At 39.2% G+C, this 23,609-nt stretch overlaps 1 protein-coding gene across 1 annotated transcript; it reads left to right on the top strand.

Annotated features, from left to right (window-relative positions):
• Nucleotides 1-50: 50 nt before the first annotated feature.
• On the top strand, nt 51-23,609 carry PDIA3 (protein disulfide isomerase family A member 3). The gene is made up of 13 exons (XM_077764528.1): nt 51-326; nt 6,219-6,297; nt 7,733-7,850; nt 13,347-13,454; nt 15,322-15,451; nt 18,662-18,778; nt 19,057-19,182; nt 19,786-19,968; nt 20,996-21,104; nt 21,874-22,002; nt 22,584-22,663; nt 23,021-23,078; nt 23,292-23,609. Exons 1-13 carry the CDS (start codon nt 160-162, stop codon nt 23,403-23,405), a joined length of 1,518 nt encoding a protein of 505 aa, XP_077620654.1. The 5' UTR covers nt 51-159; the 3' UTR covers nt 23,406-23,609.

Genomic DNA, 23,609 nt, shown 5'->3' with positions numbered 1-23,609 from the left:
ACTGCGGCCGGAGCCGGGCTGGGGGGTTGGGACCTCCGGCTGCAGGTCCGCCTGGGCCAGACGCGCGAGCGCAAGCAGAGCGTGCGTGGTCCTGGCCGGCCTCCGCAATCCCCGCCGAGCCCCAACCCTCCCGGCAGCCCCCAATCTCACCTCGTCGCCATGCGCCCCCGCTGCCGAGCCCTGTTCCCGAGCGTGGCGCTGCTTTTCGCCGCGGCCCGTCTCGCCGCCGCTTCCGATGTGCTGGAACTCACTGACGACAACTTCGAGAGTCGCATCTCGGACACAGGCTCTGCGGGTCTCATGCTCGTCGAGTTCTTCGCCCCTTGGTGAGGCCACTAAGCCGGGGCGTGGGAGGGTGGGAGAGCCGTGCTGGGCCGGGGGCGAAGGCGCGGGAACGGTTGGGCCTACGCAGCGCCGGGCAGCCCTCCACCTTTCCAGCAGGCCTCGCTGCAGCCGGCAAATTTCCCACTCCCGGGAGCAGAGCTTCCTTGCCGACAGAGGAGAAGTCGGTGTTGATCGCCGGGAGCAAGATCCGGGAAGGAAACCCGAAGGCCCCCCACACGCAGGGCCACATCCTTACCTCGGTGCTCTTGCGGCACTTCCTATTTGCAGAAGGTTTAACCACCCCTTACCCCGCGTAGATTGGTATCTTTACAGTTTCTGGGTGAGTCAGTGTTAATACTGGCCTTACCTTAAACGAGGCATCCCAAGGCCTTACCCTGGAAGCCAACGTTTCACCAAGTGCAGAGGCCCTCGGCCCCCAGACTACTTCCTTTCTTCTTGCCCCACGCCCCGCAGCCATTGGTTTCTAGCCAAGGTCACTCAGTGGCTGCAGAATGATCAGAAGTGCTTTTTTGAGGCAGGAAATTATTTTGTCCCATCGCATGATGCACACGTTCTCCATTAAGCTGATCACATCTCAGCACCAGCAGAATCCCGTCAAAAAAAAAAAAAAAAATTAGGTAAAAAGAATCATTTCATCAGGATCTGCCTGAAGTGTCAGTTTTAATTAGAATTTCCGAAAAATGCCCTAAAATACTCCAGTGAGAAAATCCCCAGTGTGGGGAGAAATAGTCCACTTTAGGGTGATATAACTGAACAAGGGTGTAAATTCCTTAGGCTACAACTAACTCAAAAAGTTGGAGGTGGGGTGAGACGCCAAATAGGATTTCTGACCAAATAGACTGAGTGTTTTTGTTTGTTTTTAGACTCCCAAATCTTTCCCACAGAGAGCCATAATTAATTTAAAACTTGGGATGCCTCAATATGCTATGCTAAGTACAGTACTTGATTTTTCCCCCTCCTGTCACAATATCTTTAGTTAAAAATGAATTGTATTCAAAAGTATCAGTAATCGCTTCTCTGCCTTTTGGCTAAGATCAAGTGCAAAAGTATCAGTAAAACAAAGTTGGTGTGTAACTTCTAACTGTGGTCTTCACTCAGCAAGGGCTCAGCTGACTTCCTGAGAGTAATACTAGAAGTCCTGTAATGAAGACCACCTGAACCAGAAATATATGTGAGAGGCAGCACATTTTGTGTCCAGGGCATCCCTGTGGTTAACTGGTAGTACTGATTACAAATCATATGTGGCCTTTATACATCTGCAGAAGTCACATCTTCTCATATAACCATGCTGTTAACATTGAAGGGGTCTAACTGTACCTAGAGTGGCAGGATGGGATTGTAATCAAAACTGGGTGGTGCTTCTGTGACTACAGGGGTCAACGTAGAGTGAATTCCTGCAGAACAGTGGGTGATGAGACTATTAGTTTAAAGCAGATTTTTTTTTTTAATTGAAGATGTTCTTTCCTAATTTAAATTGTTGCATCTGCTTCCCTAAAAATTGCACTAACCTATCCCAAAAATTGGGTGGATCTCTGTTGTGCTGTCTGCTTTTAATTGGTCTAGAAGGTAAGATCATTCTCCACAATGCCGGCAGGGAGGATCAGTTTTCTGAATGACTGACTAATTTGGAATCAAGGAAGTCTCCTGTTGATCATGTCCTTATTTCTTCACATTCAACTTTTTATTTATTAATACCTAAGCTGGAAATATTTTCTGACTGCTGTATTCCTGTGTACAGATCAAGAGAACTAGCTTACAAGTTAGATAGGAACAGTTAAAGAATACTTATTGAAAGTAAATTGACCTATTTTGAGCAAGTTCTTCATCTCCTTTGTTTTTGGGTATTTTTTGCACTTTCATTTTGTAGTGAAAGTGAAAGATTTCTTTGCAGTTGACTTTGTAGACTGATATTTCCATTATAGAGTTAATTGTAGTTTTTAAGAAAGGGAGCATCCACATTTCTCTGGGGAAATAAACAGCATTATTTAAATGTGAGGATATCTGAAAATTTTATTGATGAAATCTGAAAACTTACTGATCAGCATTAAGTAAGTTTTAAGTCCTCGGCATCTACTAGATTTGTGCTCTGCCCTCTAGGAATGTAGCATTCAATGATATTTGACATACAGTGCTTCTGGAGTACATATAGAAAAAGACTGGATAGCATCAAATGGAATATTTCTTTTTGTACATGGTGATTCCTTTACTTGGAATTCCTGGTATACCCTCCCACCCCAAATTGGTCTTTTCAACAAGATTTAGCTCAAAAGTTACTTTTTCCTTGAACAACTAACTGGTTGCTCCTGCCTCTCTGTTGGGACCTAATAATACTATCCCCCCTGCTATACAGGTGTTCCTATAGGGAAAGGACTATGTCAGTTTTTGTGTCAGAGCTATTTGTCAAATGAAGTAATGATTGTTGAGTAAATGTATGTTGGGAATTATTATTAACAGCTAGAGAACATCCCTGAAGGTGATGGAATTGTTTGTGTTTTAAGACTGACCAGGCTGGGTGAAAGAAGTAGTGGTTAATCTCGATGTTTAGCCTCAAACTCCATCCGAGTCCCGTTCCTAGTGAATTTGAAAAAGGTAATCTCCAGTCTTTCTGGAACTTGTTGAACAGGTCCTTCCTTGGGGCATTTGATGACCTTAGAGATGCAGCCAATGCTAAGGGCAGTGGGTTTCAGTGGCAGCCTTGCCACTTACATACCTCCCCATACCCCTGGTTCCCTCCCGGATTCCTGGAAGAATCATTCAGTTGAGTCCCAGGGTGGGGCCCAACCATACAGTTTTCCTTTTTCTAATGTGCCCTCCATGGATATTTTTATATGCATCTGTGTTGAGACCCACTGGTCTGGTATAATTATTTTGTACTATTTTTTCTCTTCACATGTTTTCAGATGGTTGAGATGAAACTGCTTTTAAATCTGTTGACTCAGCCTTCTTGATAATTGCATATTCAATAGAAATCTCTCTTCTGGGGCACCTGGGTGGCTCAGTCGGTTAAGCGTCTGACTTTGGCTTGGGTCATGATCTCACGGTTCGTGGGTTCGAGCCCCGCGTCGGGCTCTGTGCTGACAGCTAGCTCAGAGCCTGGAGTCGGCTTCTGATTCTGTGTCTGCCTCTCTCTCTGACCTTCCCCTGCTCACACTGTCTCTCTCTCTCTCAGGAAAAACAACAACAACAACAACAAAACATTAAAAAAAAAAAAGAAAAGAAATCTCTCTTCTGTTTCTTTTTTACTAATTGTGGCCACTCTGGTCCAAGCTTTCAGTATCTGCCATGTGAAATACATTATCTTCTAGGTGACTTTTATTCTTATCTGTACTTTTCCCCTTTCTATTCTGTGTATTGCTGACTGATGTGTTCTTAATACACATAACACATTATCTCTTAACAACAACAAAAAACCCTTCACAGTTTTCTAAATGTATCATTTTCAGTAGTAATTTTGCCTTTGCTCTAGTATCACCCTTATCTAAAATGCCCAAGAACAGGTCCTGGCTGAAGCCTTAAATCCTTAAAGGCCCAGATCCAATTCTTGCTTCCTTTAACAATTTTTTTTTTTAATCTTGTAACCCTTATTATGTTCCCAAAAGCCTGAATTTTTCAGATAAATTGGTTATTAAATTAGTTAGGATTTGTATGTTTTCGTTACAACCCAAGTACATGAATTCTTAATTTATTATGCAAGATAAAAGGATTACAGAAAATGTAATGAGTAATACCATATTTCAGAGATCTCTAAGACACCACTGATTGTGAGAGGAATCCTTATTTTATGTCTCGCAAAGAAGGAAATGCTACCATTGAAATTATGACAACTATTGCAGGGCACGTGCCAATTTCAGATACAGTAAACTGTGCATCCATGAAATATAGGGAATTCATGACTCAGTCTAAAATTTAAAGCCAGTTTAGTCGAAGGCTCTAGTACATCTCTTCCCCATCTTATGTACTCTGCTATCCTGAATTTGGTATTTATCATTTATACTTTTATACTTTTAGTAAATATCTATGTGATCCTAAGCAACATCTAATATTAGAGTCTTTTTTTTTTCTTTAAGTTTATTTATTTTTAAGAGTGAGAGGAGAGAGAGAGAATCCCAAGCAGGCTCTGCACCCCATTGCGGGGTTTGAATCCATGAACTGCAAGATGATGACCTGAGCCAAAGTCAGATACATGCATAACTGACTGAGCCACCCACATACCCCTACATTTTTTTTTATATCACCATTCCTTCATTTAAGTTTTCTTTTTTTTTTTAATGTTTTATTTCTGAGAGAGAGAGAGGGAGGGAGACAGCATGAGCAGGGGGGGGTCACAGAGAGAGAGAGCGAGAGACACACACAAAATCTGAAGCAGGCTCCAGGCTTTGAGCTAGCTGTCAGCACAGAGCCCGATGTGGGGCTCGAACCCACAAACCGTGAGATCATGACCTGAGCTGAACTCGGACACGTAACCGACTGAGGCACCCAGGTGCCCCCTTCATTTAAGTTTTCTAATGATTATTTTTTAATAGAACTCCTAAAGAACTTGAAGAATGTAAGCTCTTGTAGTCATATCTTTTAAACAAGTTTTAGGGGCAGAATGCTTCCAAGTTATTTACCCATCACTTAATGAAATAAATTTTGAGAGTATTGGCTATGATATTTATCAGGTTAAGTTTTTTCCACGTTTCCTTACTTCTGTTTTCTAATTCTGTTTTTGCTCTCTATGGGGAGATTACAGAACTATTGTACCTTCTCAAAGTGATGCCTCTGCAACCCATTGGGTTTTGAAGAGATGATTTATAGATGGTGCTAGCTATACACTGATAAGAAATGTCTCCCCCTCCCCCCTTTGCATATACAGTTTGCCTGTGGGACTCTTAAGACTTCCCAGGCATAGGAGCAGGTGTTTCTGATGGCCCCCAGGGAAAATAATCCTGTCTGTGTTTTATCCTCATCAGTTCTTAGGTCCAGATGAATTGTGTAGCTGTAAAACTCAGGCTTGCCATCTTAAATGTGTCATTCTAATGCTGTGTTGAACTCGGTTGATAAGAAAAAGAGACTCTAATAGCTGCTAAAGTATCTGTTTATAGCAAATGAGTGCCTTTTGGGCCTCATTCTGCTACCCCCACAAACTGGGTTTCTGGACAAAGGGATTCCTATTGAAGGAATGGAGAAAAAATACTTGATGGTGATTCTTAAAGAGTTAATACCATACTTGCAACCTTATATATAAGGTTTCAGTCACTGTATTTTTAAGAGCCACAGTGCTGGTTTCCCAAGGGAAAAAAAATGTACCTTCCTTTGGGAAATGCTACCAGGAATGGAATTGCTGTTGTCTTGCCCTTCATTTTATCCTCATTAATTGGTCTGAAAGGCTTGAGCCTTTCCTTCCCTTCTTTAATGTGGGTTATAATTCTGACTATAGTTTTCAGGACTCTTTTTTTTTTAGTGCACACCAACAGGGGAGAAGGACAGAGGGCAAGAGAGAATCTTAAGTAGGCAAGCAGGCTCCATGCTCAGTGTGGAGCCCAGTGCAGGGCTCAATCCCATGACCTTGGGATCATGACCTGAGCCAGAATAAAGAGTTGGACACTTAACTAACAGGCGCCCCTCCATTATACTGTTAATTGAGAAGAAAACAGAGGGCTGCTCTGAACTGAGCTAGTCCTATAGAGTCAACCTCAAATTAGAGGTAGTACCTTTACCTTCTGAGAGCTTTGGTTACTTTATCAGTAATGAATGTTGTCCAGGTGATGTTTTTGCTTTTGGAAGCAGCTACTAGTTCAAAAGTCGTATTATAGTTTGAGATTCTTCCTAGAGAAATGTTGACAATCTTGAAGGATTAAACTAAGAATTTGGCTTTTTTTTTTTTAATATAGGTGTGGACACTGCAAGAGACTTGCCCCTGAGTATGAAGCTGCAGCAACCAGATTAAAAGGAATAGTCCCATTAGCAAAGGTAAGTATAGACAGATTCTTCATTAAGGAAAATTGATTATTTTAAATGGTAGTTTGTAAAATTAATATTTCTTTTCTCTACTCTTACGGTGCTAAGAAGAGAGAATGCTAGTTTTGGGCAAATGCACAACTGACTATTGTATTAATTGTGGTTTCAAAAGATTAAAAGTAGTGAAACTAAGGGAATTACTGGCATAAGAAAGAAGTAAAGTGTATGGTAAATAAGAATTAAGGGGCAAATATGGAAAGTAAAAGTATAGTAGTCAAGGTTACAGGAAAGTTACTGAATAAATGAATTCCCTAAACTACCTTATGATATTCACAGTGATTGGAATAGAAAAATAATAGGGGGCTGTGAGTGTAACTAACTGGTCAGCTATAAACTTGGTTTTTGCTTTTAGAATCAAATTAATGCTTCTAGAGCTTGGTTGGCCATTACTCTAATAAGCCCATAGTTGTTCCAGTATAAAAGCTCACATCTTGGCCAGCCTCAAATAAATAGTTGATACATATATATGACTGTTTTTGGAAATTGCTTTTGATCCTGATGTTTCTATGGCGATTTGCCAAAGGGGGATTAAAAAAAAAAAGTTCAGTCATGATTTAATTCCTGTCTTGTGTGCCTATAGCCTGTGTTACTATGGACACATTACTTTCTAAACCTCAGTTTATGTTACTGGGCCCATACCTCAGATCTTGTGAAGAATAAATGAAAAAACATATGCAAAGTGCCTTTAACAATACCTACTTTGGAGTAAGTAGTTAAATAATAGATAGGAGTTGTTTTCTTTCTCATTGTTTACTAATAACTCTAGATAATTTGCCAAATGAAATTATACTCTGCTCCTCCCCAAAGGGTACGTCCATACATCCCCTTGATAATCGTCATTATCAAAGTAAGATTCTATTAGTAACTTAAGCGATTTTATCCCTCATGTATTTTTAAAAATATTTACTTATTTTCGAGAGAGTGCAGTCGGAGGAGGGGCAGAGAGGGAGACAGAGGATCCAAAGTGGGCTTTGTGCAGATAGCAAGCACTGAGCCTTATGTGGGGCTTGAAATCACAAGTCACAAGATCATGACTTGAGCCACAGTTGGATGCTCAACTGACTAAGCCACCCAGGCATCCCCCCTCTAAGGCAGGAAAAAGGCCAAGACTACTGCTTTAAACAACAGAGACTTCAAAGTCAGATTTTAAATAGTCATTTGTGAATTTTTTAGGAGGTCCAGCAATCTAAATTTTAATGAATTCTTTAGGTGGTTCTGATACAGCTAGCCCAGCACCAGTCTGCCTTTCTTTAAAATCTAACACTCTGTGGCATGTTTGCAAAGAATTGCTTGATAATGATTTGACCAGCCTTAGTATTTGGGGAATATAAGAAGAGTCTGCAACAGACATCTGGATAACAGATGGTTTGTGTGTTTTAATCTTTAGGTTGATTGTACTGCCAACACGAACACCTGTAATAAGTATGGAGTCAGTGGATATCCAACCCTGAAGATATTTAGAGATGGTGAAGAAGCTGGTGCTTATGATGGGCCCAGGACTGCTGGTAAAAATTTTGGATTACATTCTAGAAACTGAATTTCTTAATTGCCCTGTTTTTGTTTTTGTTTTTTTAATATTTTTATTTATTTCTAGGAGAGAGAGAGACCGCGTGAGCAGGGGAGGGTCAGAGAGAGAGGGAGTCACAGACTGAAACAGGCTCCAGGCTCTGAGCTGGCAGTCAGCACAGAGCCCGACACGGGGCTCGAACCCACGAACCGTGAGATCATGACCTAAGCGAAAGTCGGCTGCTTAACCGACTAAGCCACCCAGGCGCCCCTGATTGCCCTGTTTTTTGTAGTGGGAACATGACATTTTTCTATACAACATAACTTTTTGTCTAAAAAAAATCCTCTTAAGAGGTCAGTTTGGTATCTAAAACAGACTTCTCTAAATAAACAGATTACATAAGTAATATAGAAAATACTAGAACTTGAGTTATAAGGTCTACTATGCATTTTTTCATTTGACATATTTATTGAATACTTACTTTGTGCCAGATATTCTAGATATACTAGGTACTCTGTATTTATTGATAAATAAAACAGACAAGGTCCCTACTCTAATGGTGCTTACATTCTGGGAAATGAAGAGAAGAGGGCAACAAACAAGTTTAAAAATGTATAGAGAAAATGACTTTATATCTATTAGGATGGCTACTGTCAAACACACATACACACATACAAAACAAAATTACCAGTGTCAATGAAGATGCAGAGATACTGAACCATTGTATACTGTTAGTGTGAATGTAAAATGTTATAGCAACTATGGAAAACAGTATGAAAATTTCTGAAAACAATAGAATTAGTGTACAATGTAGCAATTCTACTTCTGGATATATACCCAAAAGAATTAAGAGCAAAGTCTTAAAGATACATATGTACACCCATGTTTATAGCTGCATTATTCACAATAGCCAAAAGGTGGAAGCAACCCAAGTGTTGCATCAGTGGATGGCTTGACCTAAAAAATGTGGCATGTTATTAATAATTATATATAAACATACATAATACAGTGGAATATTATTCAGCCTCAGAAAATGAAGTTCTGACATGTGCTATAACATGGATGAACCTTGAAGGAATTATGCTTTGTGAGATAAACCAGTCACACACACAAAAAATACCATGACATGCCAACTTACATGAGTTCATAGTATAGTAAAATTCATAGAGACAGAAAGTAGAATGGTGGTTCTCAAGGACTATGAGGTGAAGAAAATGTGGAGTTTTTTTCCAATGGGTAGAGTTTTACTTTTGCAAGATAACAAGAGTATTGGAGAGTGGTTGTGCAACAATATGAATATACTTAATGCCACAGAACTGTACACTTAAAAATGGTTAAGATGGGGCACCTGGGTGGCTCAGTTGGTAAGCATCTGACTTTTGATTTTGGCTCAGGTCATGAGTCCAGGTTCATGGGATTGAGCCCCACGTTGGGCTCCGTGCTCAGTGTGGAGATTATCTGTGTCCTTCTCCTGCCTCTCCCCTACTCACATGCGCACACTTTAAGAAAAAATTAAAAATTTTTTGTATATTTTATCACAAGGAAAAATTATTTAATGTCAATATATATGGATAAGATAAATTCAGTTAGTGATAAAACTTTAAAGGGGAAAGTTAGGGGTGCCTGGGTGACTCAGTCGGTTAAGTGTCCACCTTTGGTTCAGGTCATGATCATGGTTTGTGAATTCTAGCCCCATATCGGGCTCTCTGCTGTCAGCACAGACCCTGCTTTGGATCCTCTGTTCCCCTCTCTCTGCCCCTCCCCTACTCACAAGTGCTTGTGCTTTCTCTCCCCCCCCCCCGTAAAAAAAAAAAAAAAAATTTTTTTTACAGGAGAAAAATGAAACCATATGATATGATAGTGATTGGGCTTGGGAGTACCGCATCATCAGAGTTAATCAGGGCTGTAACCTTTGAGCTGAGACCTGAGTGATAGGAATGAGCTAGCCTTGAGATCTGGGCCAGAGCCTTCCAAGCAGAGGGAAGGACTCTAAGGTGTACAAAAAGGCCCTAAGGTATAACTGAGCTTGATGTGTTCAAGGGACAGAAAGACCATGTGGCTGGGGTATAATTAGCATGGATGACAAATGAAGTTTGAAAGGCAAATAGGGATTGGATCCCATAGGGCCTATAATTGATGAGAAAAAAGATCTGGACAGTTTTGTCTTGAGTCTATCAAATAATCATGTATATTTTACTTTTTCATGATGGAAATCTAAGAAAAAAGGGGTTCAGTTGGGTATTTTAGTGAGGTGGAATTTCTTCAGTATGTGTGATTGTTATTCATAAACAAAGCTCTACATAATATGGCTGCCGCCTAACTCTCCTATCATGTCAAGATTGTGTCACCTTAGGACCTTTGCCCTGGTTCTATTCACAGCCCAAAATGATCTTCTGCTAGGTTTGCATGGCTTGCTCCTTTTTGTCAATGCAGATCATTGCTTACACTTCACCTCCCAGAGGCTTTCCCAGGCCACTGGACCTAAGGTAGTCACCCAGTCATTTTCTTAACACATCAGCTTGTTAATTCTCTACATAATGTGGGTTATTATATGAGGTTTTAATTGTTTGTTTATTTGGAGATTTTATTATTTGAGGGTTTACTTACATATTTACTTACACTGTAACCTCTGAGAAAACAGAGACCTTGTTTATTTATTTACTACTGTTGTCTTCAGGACCTAGATTCCTCACATCTAGTAGATGCTCAGTAACTCTTTGCTGAATGCATGAATAAATATTTCAGCTCAACTGAGATCATTTAACCAACACTTAAAATTTGATATGCCTAAGCACAGAAGGAAGCAAAAATTTTTTCCGGAGGTTAAAAGTATTAACAAAGAATCCATGTTACCATTTAGATTTTACACATTTAATTTAGGGTGGAATTAGCAGTTAGAATTATTGAAATGTTTTTCTAAACTTGAACAGGTCTTACCTAAGTTACAGGTGAACCGTATTAAACTGTCACTGGTCAGGTATTCTCACTTGGGCTATAACCTAGATTTCTTAAATTTGAGAATTTCTCAGTATCTGACTAGGAGGTTCAGATGTTTGGCTACTTAGAATATACAAAATATACAAAATAATATATATTTTGTTCATGTACTCCTCGAGGAATTATGCTCTTTGCCTTCCTGCTTAAAGTGGTTGCTTCACACTCCCATTTTACCTTCCAGAGAATTTTAAATTCTTAGAGAGAAAAGCAACACTTCTCATCATAGCCCCAGGTTAAAAGTTCTTTATAATTTATATCATTATGTAGTAATAATGATTATCCTCTTGAAGACTAAATAAATATATTCAATTTCAATTAATCTGTTGATGCAACCCCTCCTATGTGAGGAGTCGAGGAAAACATTTAAAAGGGAAAAAAAGTCTGTGACTGGGAAGAGAAGGAAAAAACATTAGAAAAAATACAGACTATTTTGTATTGAAAGAGTTAAACAGTACAATGTCTCAGCCAGTTAAATCAATCAGTAGAGTACTTAGACGAGAAAGGGGGTGCAAAAGGTAGGATATTATGGAGGAGGAGCACTGCCTGTTCTCTTGGCATTTTGAGTCTATGAGTGGTTTTAGTGGACCCCAGAAGAACAGAGATAAATGGCCTGTCAACTAGGCTTAAGGGATGGGACTATTTCTTGCATTTTCTCAACTTTTACTTATCTAGCCTATTTCACCTCAGTAGGAAAGTGTGATGTAGGTGGATCCTATACATGGCATAATTTCACCTATAAATAGTTAAATTCTTAAATAGGCTAGCTAAGTCATTGCATTTTCTGCTTGGTTTTTGTTTTGTTTTGTTTTGGTTTTGGGTTTTTTTTGCATTTTCTGCCCTTAAATGACTTGACTCTGGGACTTGAGAGTAAGGGATATTTGCTTACTTAATTTACTTGCAAAGTAGATGTTTCTCAGACTTACATGCTCAGTTATTCTAGACCTAGGTATATTTCACTGAGCAAAACAGACAAAAATCCTTATGCATTTGGAATTTACCTTGTAGTGGGGAGAGATGAAAATAATAAGGACAGAGTATTAATTAGATGGGTATAAAGTGCTATAGAGAAATATAAAGCGAGGGACAGGAATTTAGGAGTGTTGGAGATTGAATAGGTTTTAGTTCACAATGGGATGATCAGGGAGAGCATCACTGAGAAGATGACATTTCAGTAAAGACCTAAAGGAGGTGAGAAAGGGAGCCAGGAGGATATCTGGGGAAAGTATGTTCTAGGCAGAGAGAATAACATCAACAAAGGTAATATTGTACTGTTATAAAACACTTTACATATATCCAATACATACATCCTGGGTAGGGGTATAAATAAGTACAATCTCTTTGAGGGGGTAGTTTAACTATTATAAATCCATGTACTCTTTGACCCAGTGAATCTGATTCTAGAAATTTAACCTACAGATTTTTTCAGTCATGTGTAAATGACATTAGTACAAGGTTGTTTATTACAGGATCATTTATAACAGCAAGAAATTGGAAACAAATGTCCATCATTTGTGTCTGGTAAAATAAATTATGGTACATCCATGCAGTGAAACACAGTTATAAAAAAGACTGAAGTAGCTCTTTGTGTATATTGGTATAAGTTATCTCTAAATTATATTAAGTGACAAAAAGAAAATACAGAAGAGCATATGTATAAGCTGCCATTTGGGGAGAAAAGAAAGAAAAAATGTGTAATTGCTTGTTTATGCATAATAGACAAAAACAAACATCTTAGAGGGAGGAAACTGCGTAACTAAAGAGTAAGGAAGAGGGGCGCCTGGGTGGCTCAGTTGGTTAAGCATCCGACTTTGGCTCAGGTCATGATCTCATGATCCGTGGTTCGAGCCCCACGTTGTGCTCTTTGCGGACAGCTCAGAGCCTGGAGCCTGTTTCAGATTCTGTGTCTCCCTCTCTGCCCCTCCCCAGCTCATGCTCTGTCTCTGTCTCAAAAATAAACGTTAAAAAAATTTTTTTTTTTTAAATAAAGAGAAAGGAAGAAAACTTTCATTGTGTATCCTTTTGAACTTTTTCTTTTTAAGATTTTATTTTTTTTATTAAATATTTTTAAAATTATTTTTTGAATGTTTTACTTATATTTGAGAGAGAGAAAGTGCAAGCAAGGTGGGGGGGAGGGGGGCGGATAGAGAATCCGAAGTGGGCTTTGCAGTGGCAGCAGCTAGCTCAATGCAGGGGTCAGACTCATGAACCATGAGATCATGACTGAGCCGAAGATGGACGCTCAACTGACTGAGGGACCCAGGTGCCCCAAGATTTTATTTTTAAGTAATCTCTATTGCTTCTCAGCCTTTTGGCTAAGATCAGGTGTTTAAGTAATCTCCACACCCAACTTGACTAGAACTTACAACCCTGAGGTCAAGAATCGCATGCTCCTCCGTCTGAGCCAGGTGCCCTCTTTTTGAACTTTGAATATGTGAATGATTGCCTTCTCAAATAATTGAAATTTGTGTTGTTATAATCTTTCATCTTATCTTTTAAGATGGAATTGTCAGCCACCTGAAGAAGCAGGCTGGACCAGCTTCTGTTCCTCTCAGGACGGAGGAAGAATTTGAGAAGTTCATTAGTGACAAAGATGCTTCTGTGGTGGGTAAGTAGCAAATATTTGATTAGACAACAAAATCATCAACTCTGTTTCAAAAACCCTCTAATATCCAAGTAAACGACAAAGTTAAAACAGTTTAGGAAACCTTGAGGGCAGTTGAAGAAACACCTCATAGATTTAGGTCAGCATTACTGTAATATGGAAAAAATTGGTTTGTATTATTTGAGTGGCTCTGTGTTCTTCCAAATAAAGATTTAATTTCAATTTAAGATCCAATATAGGAAAACAGCTCTATCACATCTCAAACTCTGAGATTTCACTCAATAGGGTAGTTAAGATTGAAAACAATGTTTTAAGGTGGGAGGAAACTAGTAAATATTAAACCTCCGTCTCCTGTTTTCACAGTAGTAGGGGATTTAGTTGAGATCAAATTGCTAGGATTTGTATACATTTATGCAGCAACCTTTGGTTTCTCAGGTGTTGCAGTATCTCATTTTTTTTTTAATGTTTTATTTATTTCTGAGAGAGACAGCATGAGCAGGGGAGGGTCAGAGAGAGAGGGAGATACAGAATCCAAAGCAGGCTCCAGGCTCTGAGCTGGCTGTCAGCACAGAGTCCGACACGGGGCTCAAACCCACAAACCACAAGATCATGACCTGAACTGAAGTCGGCACTCAACTGACTGAGCCACCCACGTGCCCCTGCAATATCTCATTTTATCCTTAAAACAACTTGAACCAACTAAACACATTCTACATCTGGAGTGTTCTTTGTTTTGTTTTAATGTGTAATACATTTGACTTAAAAAATGAATTTAAACATATAACTATGCTTTTCTTGATCTTATAATTATTATAATAAAACTTACTTTCTGACAGTAGAAGATGGTTTATAATTTAAATTTGATTAAAAGCTACTTCTTACCATCTGGATTTTACTGATTCTGTTTATTTCCAAAGAGTTAACTATAAGTAGACGTTTAAGAACAGGTAGGTTTCATGGGGTGCCTGGGTGGCTCAGTCGGTTGAGTGTCCGACTTCGGCTCAGACCATGATCTTACGTTCATGGGTTCAAGCCCTGCGTTGGGCTCTGTGCTGACAGCTCAGAGCCTGAAACCGGATTTGGATTCTGTGTGTCTCTCTTTGCCCCTCTCCCCTGCTAGCACACTGTCTCTCTCTCAAAAACTAAAATAAAAACGTTAAGAAAAAAGGAAAGAAAAACAAAAAGAAACAGGTTTCAGTCACTTTTCTAGACTTAAAAGTTCTGAAGACAAATCAGAAAAATTAAGGGGAAGTAATTTATGGTTTATTTTGACATATGGTCTTATTTGATCCTTCTGACACCTAAAATAGTCCCTGAACTCTACGAAGTTAAGCATTTTGCCCAAATTTATTTGTGAAAAACTAGAATTAAGATTTGAACCCTGACATGGGGTTCCTGGGTGGCTCAGGCGGTTAAGCATCTGACTTCAGGTCAGGTCATGATATCGCGGTTCATGGGTTTGAACCCTGCATTGGGCTCTGTGCTAACAGCTCAGAGACTGCAGCCTGCTTCAGATTCCATGTCTCCCTCTCTCTCCTGCCCCTCCTCTGCTTGTGTTCTGTCTCTCTCTCTCTCTCAAAAATAAATAAAATCGTAAAAAAAAAAAAAAAAAAAAAAAGATTTGAACCCTGGCAAATTCTCTCACTTGACTCCCTTGGACAAAAAAATTTTTTAAAGGGTAGAGGGAAAATTCTTCTTAAGTTACTGTGTCAAATATCCTAGGTAGTCATGGCAAAGCAGACCCAGTCCTCTTAGCTATCTCACTTTGCATATCTGTAAATAGAATAAACACTGTGAAAATAGAAAATTTTAAAGTTTGAATATGTTTCAACACTGTTTCTTCCTTGTGTTTGACTTTTTTTTTTTCCAGGTTTTTTCAAGGATTTATTCAGTGATGCTCACTCTGAGTTTCTAAAAGCAGCCAGCAACTTGAGGGATAACTATCGATTTGCTCACACAAATGTGGAGTCTCTGGTGAACAAATATGATGATAATGGAGAGTAAGTGACTGAGTTGACTATCTTTATAGAATTCTGGACCAAGTACTAATTGTGTGAACTGGGGTTTTTAGGTCCAGAAGATTTACTGAATACTTGCTAGGCATTAAGCTAACTGCTAGAAACTATTGCTGCCTTTGAAGCACATCTGGTAGAGGGAGACAGTGAATATGTTTTAAAATGTAAGTGTCAAGTGAGCACTATAGTTGTTAGGATAGACATATATTCAGGGCATGCGGGAAGAACAGAGGGAGTGATTATTTTTTTTTTAGTGGTGGGGAATAGTATGAGAAAAGACTTCAGGAGAACCTGAGTGGCTCAGTTGGTTAAGCCTGTTACTCTTGATTGCAGCTCAGGTCATGATCTCACAGTTTATAAGATTGAACCCTTGGTTGGGCTCTGCGCTGATGGAGACTGCTTGGGATTCTCCCTCGCTCTCTTTCCTTCCCCAATTCCCTACCCCCCTCCTTTTCCCTCTCTGAATGAATGAATGAATGAACTTAAAAAAAAACTTCACAGAGGATGTAATTCTTGAGGTATGTTTTGAAAGATAAGTTTTTCCAGGCAGGTTCTGGCAGTTGGAATAAAAATTATTCCAGATTTTTTAAAAAAATTAGCGAGCAGGAGTGAGGGCCCCAGGTTATGAAGTAACTTTGGAATGTTGAGATCTGTAGTACTGCTGGAGTATTGTTTGTAAATGACGTCATAGTGAAAGATAAGCAGAAACCAAATTATAGAAGGCTTTGGAAGTACACACGAAGGAATTTAAATTTTTGTTTTAATGTTTATATTTTATGTAGACAGAGTGCATCTGGGGGAGGGGCAGAGAGAGAGGGAAACACAGAATCTGAGGAAGGCTCCAGGCTCTGAGCTGTCAGCACAGAGCCTGATGCGGGGCTCAAACTCAAGAACTGCGAGATCATGACCTGAGCTAAAGTTGGATGCTTAACTGACTGAACCACCCAGGTACCCCAAGTACATACAAAAGAAATTTGATTTAATCTTTTAGACATTTGAGAGTCATTAAAGGCTTTGAGCTGGAGAGTAATGTGATTTTGTATTTCAAAAGAAAAGTTGCTGGAACCTATGTGGTGATGGTTTGAAAGGGGAGGAATGGCAAGGAAGTCAGAGTCTAAACTAAGGGTGATCTCTGAGAGACTAAGTTAAGGCAGCATTAGGGGCATGGAGAAGGAGAGAGTATAGGAAATATAAACAATAGGATTTAGTCCCTAGCCATGTGTGAAAAGATGTAGAGTGAGTCTAGGTTTTAAAGACTTGGATGACTGCACCAATAACAGTCACTGATCTAGGAAGAAGATGAAGAGTAACAAATACAAATATGAAGGGAATGATGATTTCATTTTGGCACAGTGAGTGTGAAGTTTGTGAAACGACCAGGTGGTGAAGATCCAGTAAATTCAGGAAAGGTTCTGAACTAGAGATAAATATTTATGGGTCAAGCACATGTAAATAATTATTGAAACCATGAGACTTTAGAAGAGATCATCCTGAGAAGAAAAGTGTGCCAAGGGCTAATGTTACTGATTTATATTTAACACAACATATAGTGTTTACTATGTGCCATTTACTGTTAACTCATTTAATCCTCCTAACAACTAATGAGACAGATCTGTTACTCCTCGTTTTATAGAGGAGAAAGCACTCAAAGAGGTTAATTTCCCTAGCTTCACAGGGGGTTTATGGCAGAACTAGGATTTGAACCTAGAAAGTCTGGATGTAAAGTTGTAGGCTTGACTGACTTTTGGATTAAGACATACTAGGTCTATAAATGAATGTGGAGCCACCTGTGGTTCATTAAGCACATCAGTCTGTTAACCTTAGATGTATTCATTGTGGCTGCCTTTAAAGTGGCCTATCATCTTCTGATTAGAAGTCTTATTGAGAAGACCTTCGGGCACCTGGGTGGCTCAATCGGTTAAGGGTTCAACTTCAGCTCAGGTCATGATCTTGCGGTTCGTGGGTTCGAGCCCCGTGTTGGGCTCTGTGTTGACAGCTCAGAGCCTGGAGCCTGCTTCAGATTCTATGTCTCCATCTCTCTCTGTCCCTCCCCCACTCACATTCTCTCTCTCTCTCTCTCTCTCAAAAATAAATATTAAAAAAAAATTCTAATAAAGGTGCTGATGCCTAGCCAAAAACAAGTGATAAAATTCTATGTGGGTGTGTGTGCAGTGTGGGGAGGAGGAATGAATGAAGGAGAACCTAGAGATGAGAGATTAGTAGTTAACATTGTATTTTCTGGGAAAGGTGATACTTGATATAAACCTTTGGCTCAGAACAAATTGAGGTTCCGTTTTAGCTGAACAAGTCTAGAAATTAAAGAAGGAATTTGCTTCAAGTGTTCAGTGGAGTGAGGAAAGTTTGCTCAGGTAGAGGGGCAAAATAGTACCAGCAAGAGAAAATTTGGTAAACTTGGTTTGTTGGGATAGAGAAGTCTAGCATAAGGATGAACTCAAGCTAAACATTATCTATAAATTACATACCTACCTATCGAATTTTTCAGCTGGAAGGAATCTTAAAAGTATTTTCTCCAGTGAAATAATTCTCTTACTATGTGGGAGAGCAGGGCAAGTTACCTTCCAATAAGAGCAAGCTCTGCTTTATTGTGCATCTTGGAATTTGGAAGTAAGTGGGTTCTGTTACTGTTTTTAAAGGTTTGGAAATGAATCCTCTGCTCTAACCCCCTTAAATCCCTTTTTGCATTGATGGAAAAGCTAAAGCCCAAAAGGATTCCATTAATAATGGTGGGGCTAGAATTAGAACCAAAGTCTCCTAACTTTCCAACTCCAGGTTTATTAAACACTACCCAATTATTGCACTTGAGATTAAGGTGGTTAGCACCTTAGCTTTAATGAGGTCATGTTGCCAAGTCTGTGGTCCCAGAAAAGAGTCCTTATGTGCTTAAATGGTGCCAGTAAAAGTGGCAAGAGTAGATGGTCTGAGCTTTAAATAAAATATTGAAGGCAAACCACAAGAGACTCTTAAATACTGAGAACAAACTGAGGGTTGATGAGGGGGTGAGGGAGAGGGGAAAATGGGTGATGGGCATGGAGGAGGGCACTTGTTGGGATGAGCACTGGGTGTTATATGGACACCAACTTGACAATAAACTATATTAAAAAAATAAATTAAAAAATAAACAGAAGATTGAAGACTGTTCTGCTGCTGCCTACCTACTAATACCTTCTTTTTAAGGGGTATCACCTTGTTTCGTCCTTCACATCTGATGAACAAGTTTGAAGACAAGACTGTGGCATATATAGAACAGAAAATGACCAGTGGCAAGATTAAAAAATTTATCCAAGAGAACATGTGAGTACCTTTTTTGGGATTTCTTGGCTTCATTTTACTTTGCTTACCTCAGTTATTAAGCAGACCAATGTTTTTGATTAAATAGCCTCATTCAGAGGTTTGAACAATAATCGTAAAGCAGTAATGTGTGGGCCCCTAGACCTCTTAGAGGGTATATTGTTCAGTACTTTTTCTTCATGTTGAAAATTTTTTTGCTTTTGTAAGTGCTGTCAGTTACTTTGTGCTAATTTCATAACATAGCTAAACTGCCAGACTTGATAAGGGATTATTTATTTCAGTTTTGGTATCTGCCCTCACATGACAGAAGACAATAAAGATTTGATGCAGGGCAAGGACTTACTTGTGGCTTACTATGATGTGGACTATGAAAAGAATGCCAAAGGTTCCAACTACTGGAGAAACAGGTAATTAGGATCATTTTTCCCCTTCATAAACAAGTTTGCCTAATATGTAAACACTTTCTTCTAAATATCCTCTTACAGTGTATGATGTCACAGCCAGTTAGAATGGGAACATTCAGCTCCCAAAAACCACATTTGAAGCTGTTAAGGACAAATAACATAAACTATTTCCATAATCTGTTGGGCATATCTTCCATAGGTGTTCCTTTGCCTATGACATAGTTGATTCCTAATCTCCCAGGAAAAAATGCAAATGTGATTTAGAATTTGTTTAAAATATTGTGCCTATTTGCCCATTGAGATTCGTAGAGTGTTTTAATCATACAGATTTTCTTTTCAGGTCGGTCATTATGCCTGCAATATTTTAGTTACAATATAGCAAGATTCATTGGGAATGGACTATTTGGTACCACCAGTTCGGCAGCGAAATTCAGTAAGACCTTGGAGTGTACCATGACTCTGTCCATGCCCAAGAACATAGTTTAGACTGATTCCAGAGAGCTGGTGGACTGTAAAATTTAGTCTTTGCTTTCTAGCTTCTTGATTTCAGAAGTGGTTTACCATCATGGTATAAATCTTGGTGTAAATATCTCTTGTTTCCCACAGAGTGATGATGGTAGCAAAGAAATTCCTAGATGCTGGGAACAAACTCAGCTTTGCTGTAGCTAGCCGCAAAACCTTTAGCCATGAACTTTCAGATTTTGGCTTGGAAAGCACTGCTGGAGATATTCCCGTTGTCGCTATCAGAACTGCAAAAGGAGAGAAGTTTGTCATGCAGGAGGAGTTCTCGTGAGTTACAAGTTAATGTGGGCTTGGGATTTGATTCTGCAAAGAAATGTAAAGCCTTTTACACTACTGAGGATTTATAAAGAAGAACATTAGAATGTGAAGATAGGTCTTCTAGCCAGACCTATGATTGTCATTTTTCTCAATTAATTAATTATAGGTACTTTAAGGATCACAATCCTTAGTAAATTCTGAAAATTAACAAAATGATGCCAGCTTGGAACACTTACACGATCATTTCCACCCTGCCGTTAAAAATAGTAGATTGAGGGGTGCCTGGGTGGCTCAGTCAGTTAAGCATCTGGCTTCGGCTCAGGTCATGATCTCACAGTTCATGGGTGCGAGCCCCATGTCGGGTTTTGTGCTGAAAGCTAGCTCAGAGCCTGGAGCCTGCTTCAGATTCTATATCTCCCTCTCTCTCTGACCCTCCCCTGCTCACACTGTCTCTCTTCTCTCTCTCTCTCTCAGAAATAAAAATATTTTTAAAAATTAAAAAATAGTAGATCAAGAACATTGGACAGTCTCTTTGAGATTGATGTAATTTCAGACCATTGCAACCCCTTCCCATCCCTGTAGAATGCCTTTTCTTTTTGGAATACTATACTGACGTAAAGTGAACTCAGGGAATGGAAAGATCTTTAAACTCCAGAAAATTAGGACTTTTTGCTTTCTGAGACTTGGGGAGAAAAGTCTTCCTTGTGAGGAAATCAGTAAAATAAGATACCATAAATAGGTGGTATTTTTCAGAGCAACAAAGACCTGATTCTTCTGCAGAAGTGAATTTCCAGAAAACTAATGTTTTCTTCCTTTTCTGACCTTTCTAAGCCACAATGAATATGCTACAAATATAGTAGGTGGTTGATTTTTTTGTTCAATCAGTAGATCTGCATATTGAGAGATAAGGTCCTCCTGTTTTTTCTAGTTTCTAACCTTGAAACTGGAGCTAGAATATGTAGAAACTATTCTAAGAAATTGCTTTTAATTCTCTGTAGAAGATTAACAAACCTGACCCTTGTCTTTCTAATTGCAGACGTGATGGCAAGGCTCTTGAAAGATTCCTGCAAGATTATTTTGATGGCAACCTGAAGAGATACCTGAAGTCTGAGCCCATCCCAGAGAGCAATGATGGGCCAGTAAAGGTGAGGTGCCTACAGCCTCACTAAGGCTCTAAGCAGCTGCCTTTCCTCATTGTCCCCTGATCTTCGTTTTATTGAGATATAATTGACTCCTCATTTCTTTATTCCAAAAATGCTTCGTCTAAGTGAAGACCTTGTTGGCTGTCATGTTTTTGTTTTTGTTTGTCCTCCTCTCCCTGAGGCACAAAATAAACATTGGCAGAGCTCATATGCTCAGTAGGGGCAGGAGTATAAAATCTTCATAGAATTTGTTTTAAGTTTATTTATTTTGAGAGAGAACGCACATAAGTGGGGAAGGGGCAGAGAGAAAAGAAGAGAGTGAATCCCATGACCATGAGATCATGACCAGAGCCTAAATGAAGAGTCGGACACTTAACCAACTAAGCCATCCAGGTGCCGCCTTCATAGAATTTTTTTATAGTATTTATATTAGAACTAAGTTACTCTTCAGGGTAGAGCAAGCTAACCTCTAATAATAGTTTTAAGATTGTTGCTTTGAGATTAAGGAAGGGTTGGGTAGCCGTTATTTTCTATGATTTCCTGAACAAAGTTGACAGGTAACAGACATGGGAATGAGTTGGTTTCTGGAAAATGGCCAGAACGTCTTTAATATAGTCTGTAGATGCTATTTGGGTTTCAATGATATATTTTCAGTGACAACACAGTACATTTGATAGGGTTTGGGTGCAGAAACAAATATAGCATGTGGCATGTGGTGAATGTTTATTCTTCATCTTGCCTTACCAACTAGAGAATCTTTGGTGTATTCCAGGTAGTAGTAGCCGAGAATTTTGATGAAATCGTGAATGATGAAAATAAAGATGTGCTGATTGAATTTTATGCTCCTTGGTGTGGTCACTGTAAGAATCTGGAGCCTAAATACAAAGAACTGGGAGAGAAGGTAAGTCTGAACCATATTTTGAATATTAATTTTTTTTTCTGAAGGTAAATTTTGAGTTGGGAAGTTGACATACATATTCAGCATTGGCTAATTAGTTACCCTAATTAATTCAGTACCTATGTCTTGGTAGATTTTTTTTTTTTTTAAGCTATCTACTGTTTCTTTTCTCCTGGCTGCCCCTCTAGTGTCTCTGAGCCTGTGCAGTGCCTCAGTTACCTGTTTTTGATTTTCCACTTCTCAGACTCCATCTCGATTGTGGTTAAAAGTACCCAGGCTTCTGAATTTTGGTAATGGCTTATGTAGATCCATTATGTTTCACTTGACTTAGCCCTTGTAATGTCTTATGTAAACCAGGTAATTTTGAAGGTGGCTGTAAATAGAGTCTTAATATGTAGAAACCAAGAGAGAAAAGGGATGCCTGTGGAAAGCTAGATATTATGTACAAGTGTCACTACTCTTCCTACTGGAGCATAACTTATCCAGGTGTTTACAAAGGAGATTATTTTAAGTGCTGATTTGACTAAGTGTCCCTTGGTCACCAAAAACTTGAAATTTAAAGATCTAACCTTTTTTATTAACAGCTTAGAAAAGACCCAAATATTATCATAGCCAAGATGGATGCTACAGCCAATGATGTGCCTTCTCCATATGAAGTCAGAGGGTAAGTATATTAAAACCTAATAAAAGTGTGTAGGCAGTTGATAGGAAAAAGTAGGCTTGCAAGCCATTTACTGGGTATAGTTTAGGGAGTGGATCCCTCACTGCACTTATGCAGAGAACCACTGATGCCTTTCTGGCTTAGAGTTCTGCTGCATGGGTCCACATGACTGGCACAGATTTGTGAGCTCTCACATTGTTGAGCTTTGATAGGATGTAAACTAGACCCTGATGGAGAATGGTATCTGGTGAGAAATAAAAATCATGAAGAGAAGTTATTCCCAGAAAGTTATTGGGGAAATATATGTTGGACTTACTCTGGAACTTGAAATGAGCTAACTTTTTTTTCTTTTTTACCCAGTTTTCCTACCATTTACTTCTCTCCAGCCAACAAGAAGCTAAATCCAAAGAAATATGAAGTAAGTGTGTTGTCTTATCTCCCCACAAATACACACGTAAACATACATATTCAGTTCTTTGGATTTTACTTAACTGGAAATTTTTCAGTTTCATAGTCAATATATGTGGTTGCTAATGTGCTTTTTTACAAACCCAGAAATTTTTCTATTGGGGAAAAATAATCCAGGGTTCTTTAAAAGGTTAAATTTTCAGAGTAATCTTTCTGTTTTCAGGGTGGCCGTGAATTAAGTGATTTTATTAGCTATCTACAGCGAGAGGCAACAAACCCCCCTATAATTCAAGAAGAAAAAGCCAAGAAGAAGAAGAAGGCACAGGAGGATCTCTAAAGCAGCAGCCAAACATGCCATTTTGTAAAAGGACTCTTCCACCAGAGATGGGAAAACCATTGGGGAGGACTGGGACCCATATGGGATTATTACTCTCAGGGCAGAGAGGACAGAATGGATATAATCTGAATCCCGTTAAATTTTCTCTAAACTGTTTCTTAGCTGCACTGTTTATGAAAATACCAGGACCAGTTGATGTTTGTG

Source organism: Crocuta crocuta, unplaced genomic scaffold, assembly GCF_008692635.1.
Source record: "Crocuta crocuta isolate KB4526 unplaced genomic scaffold, BGI_CrCroc_1.0 scaffold102, whole genome shotgun sequence".
Taxonomy (NCBI): Eukaryota; Metazoa; Chordata; class Mammalia; order Carnivora; family Hyaenidae; genus Crocuta; species Crocuta crocuta.
Note: the sequence above shows the minus strand (reverse complement) of the source record. Positions and strands in the feature narration are given on the sequence as shown.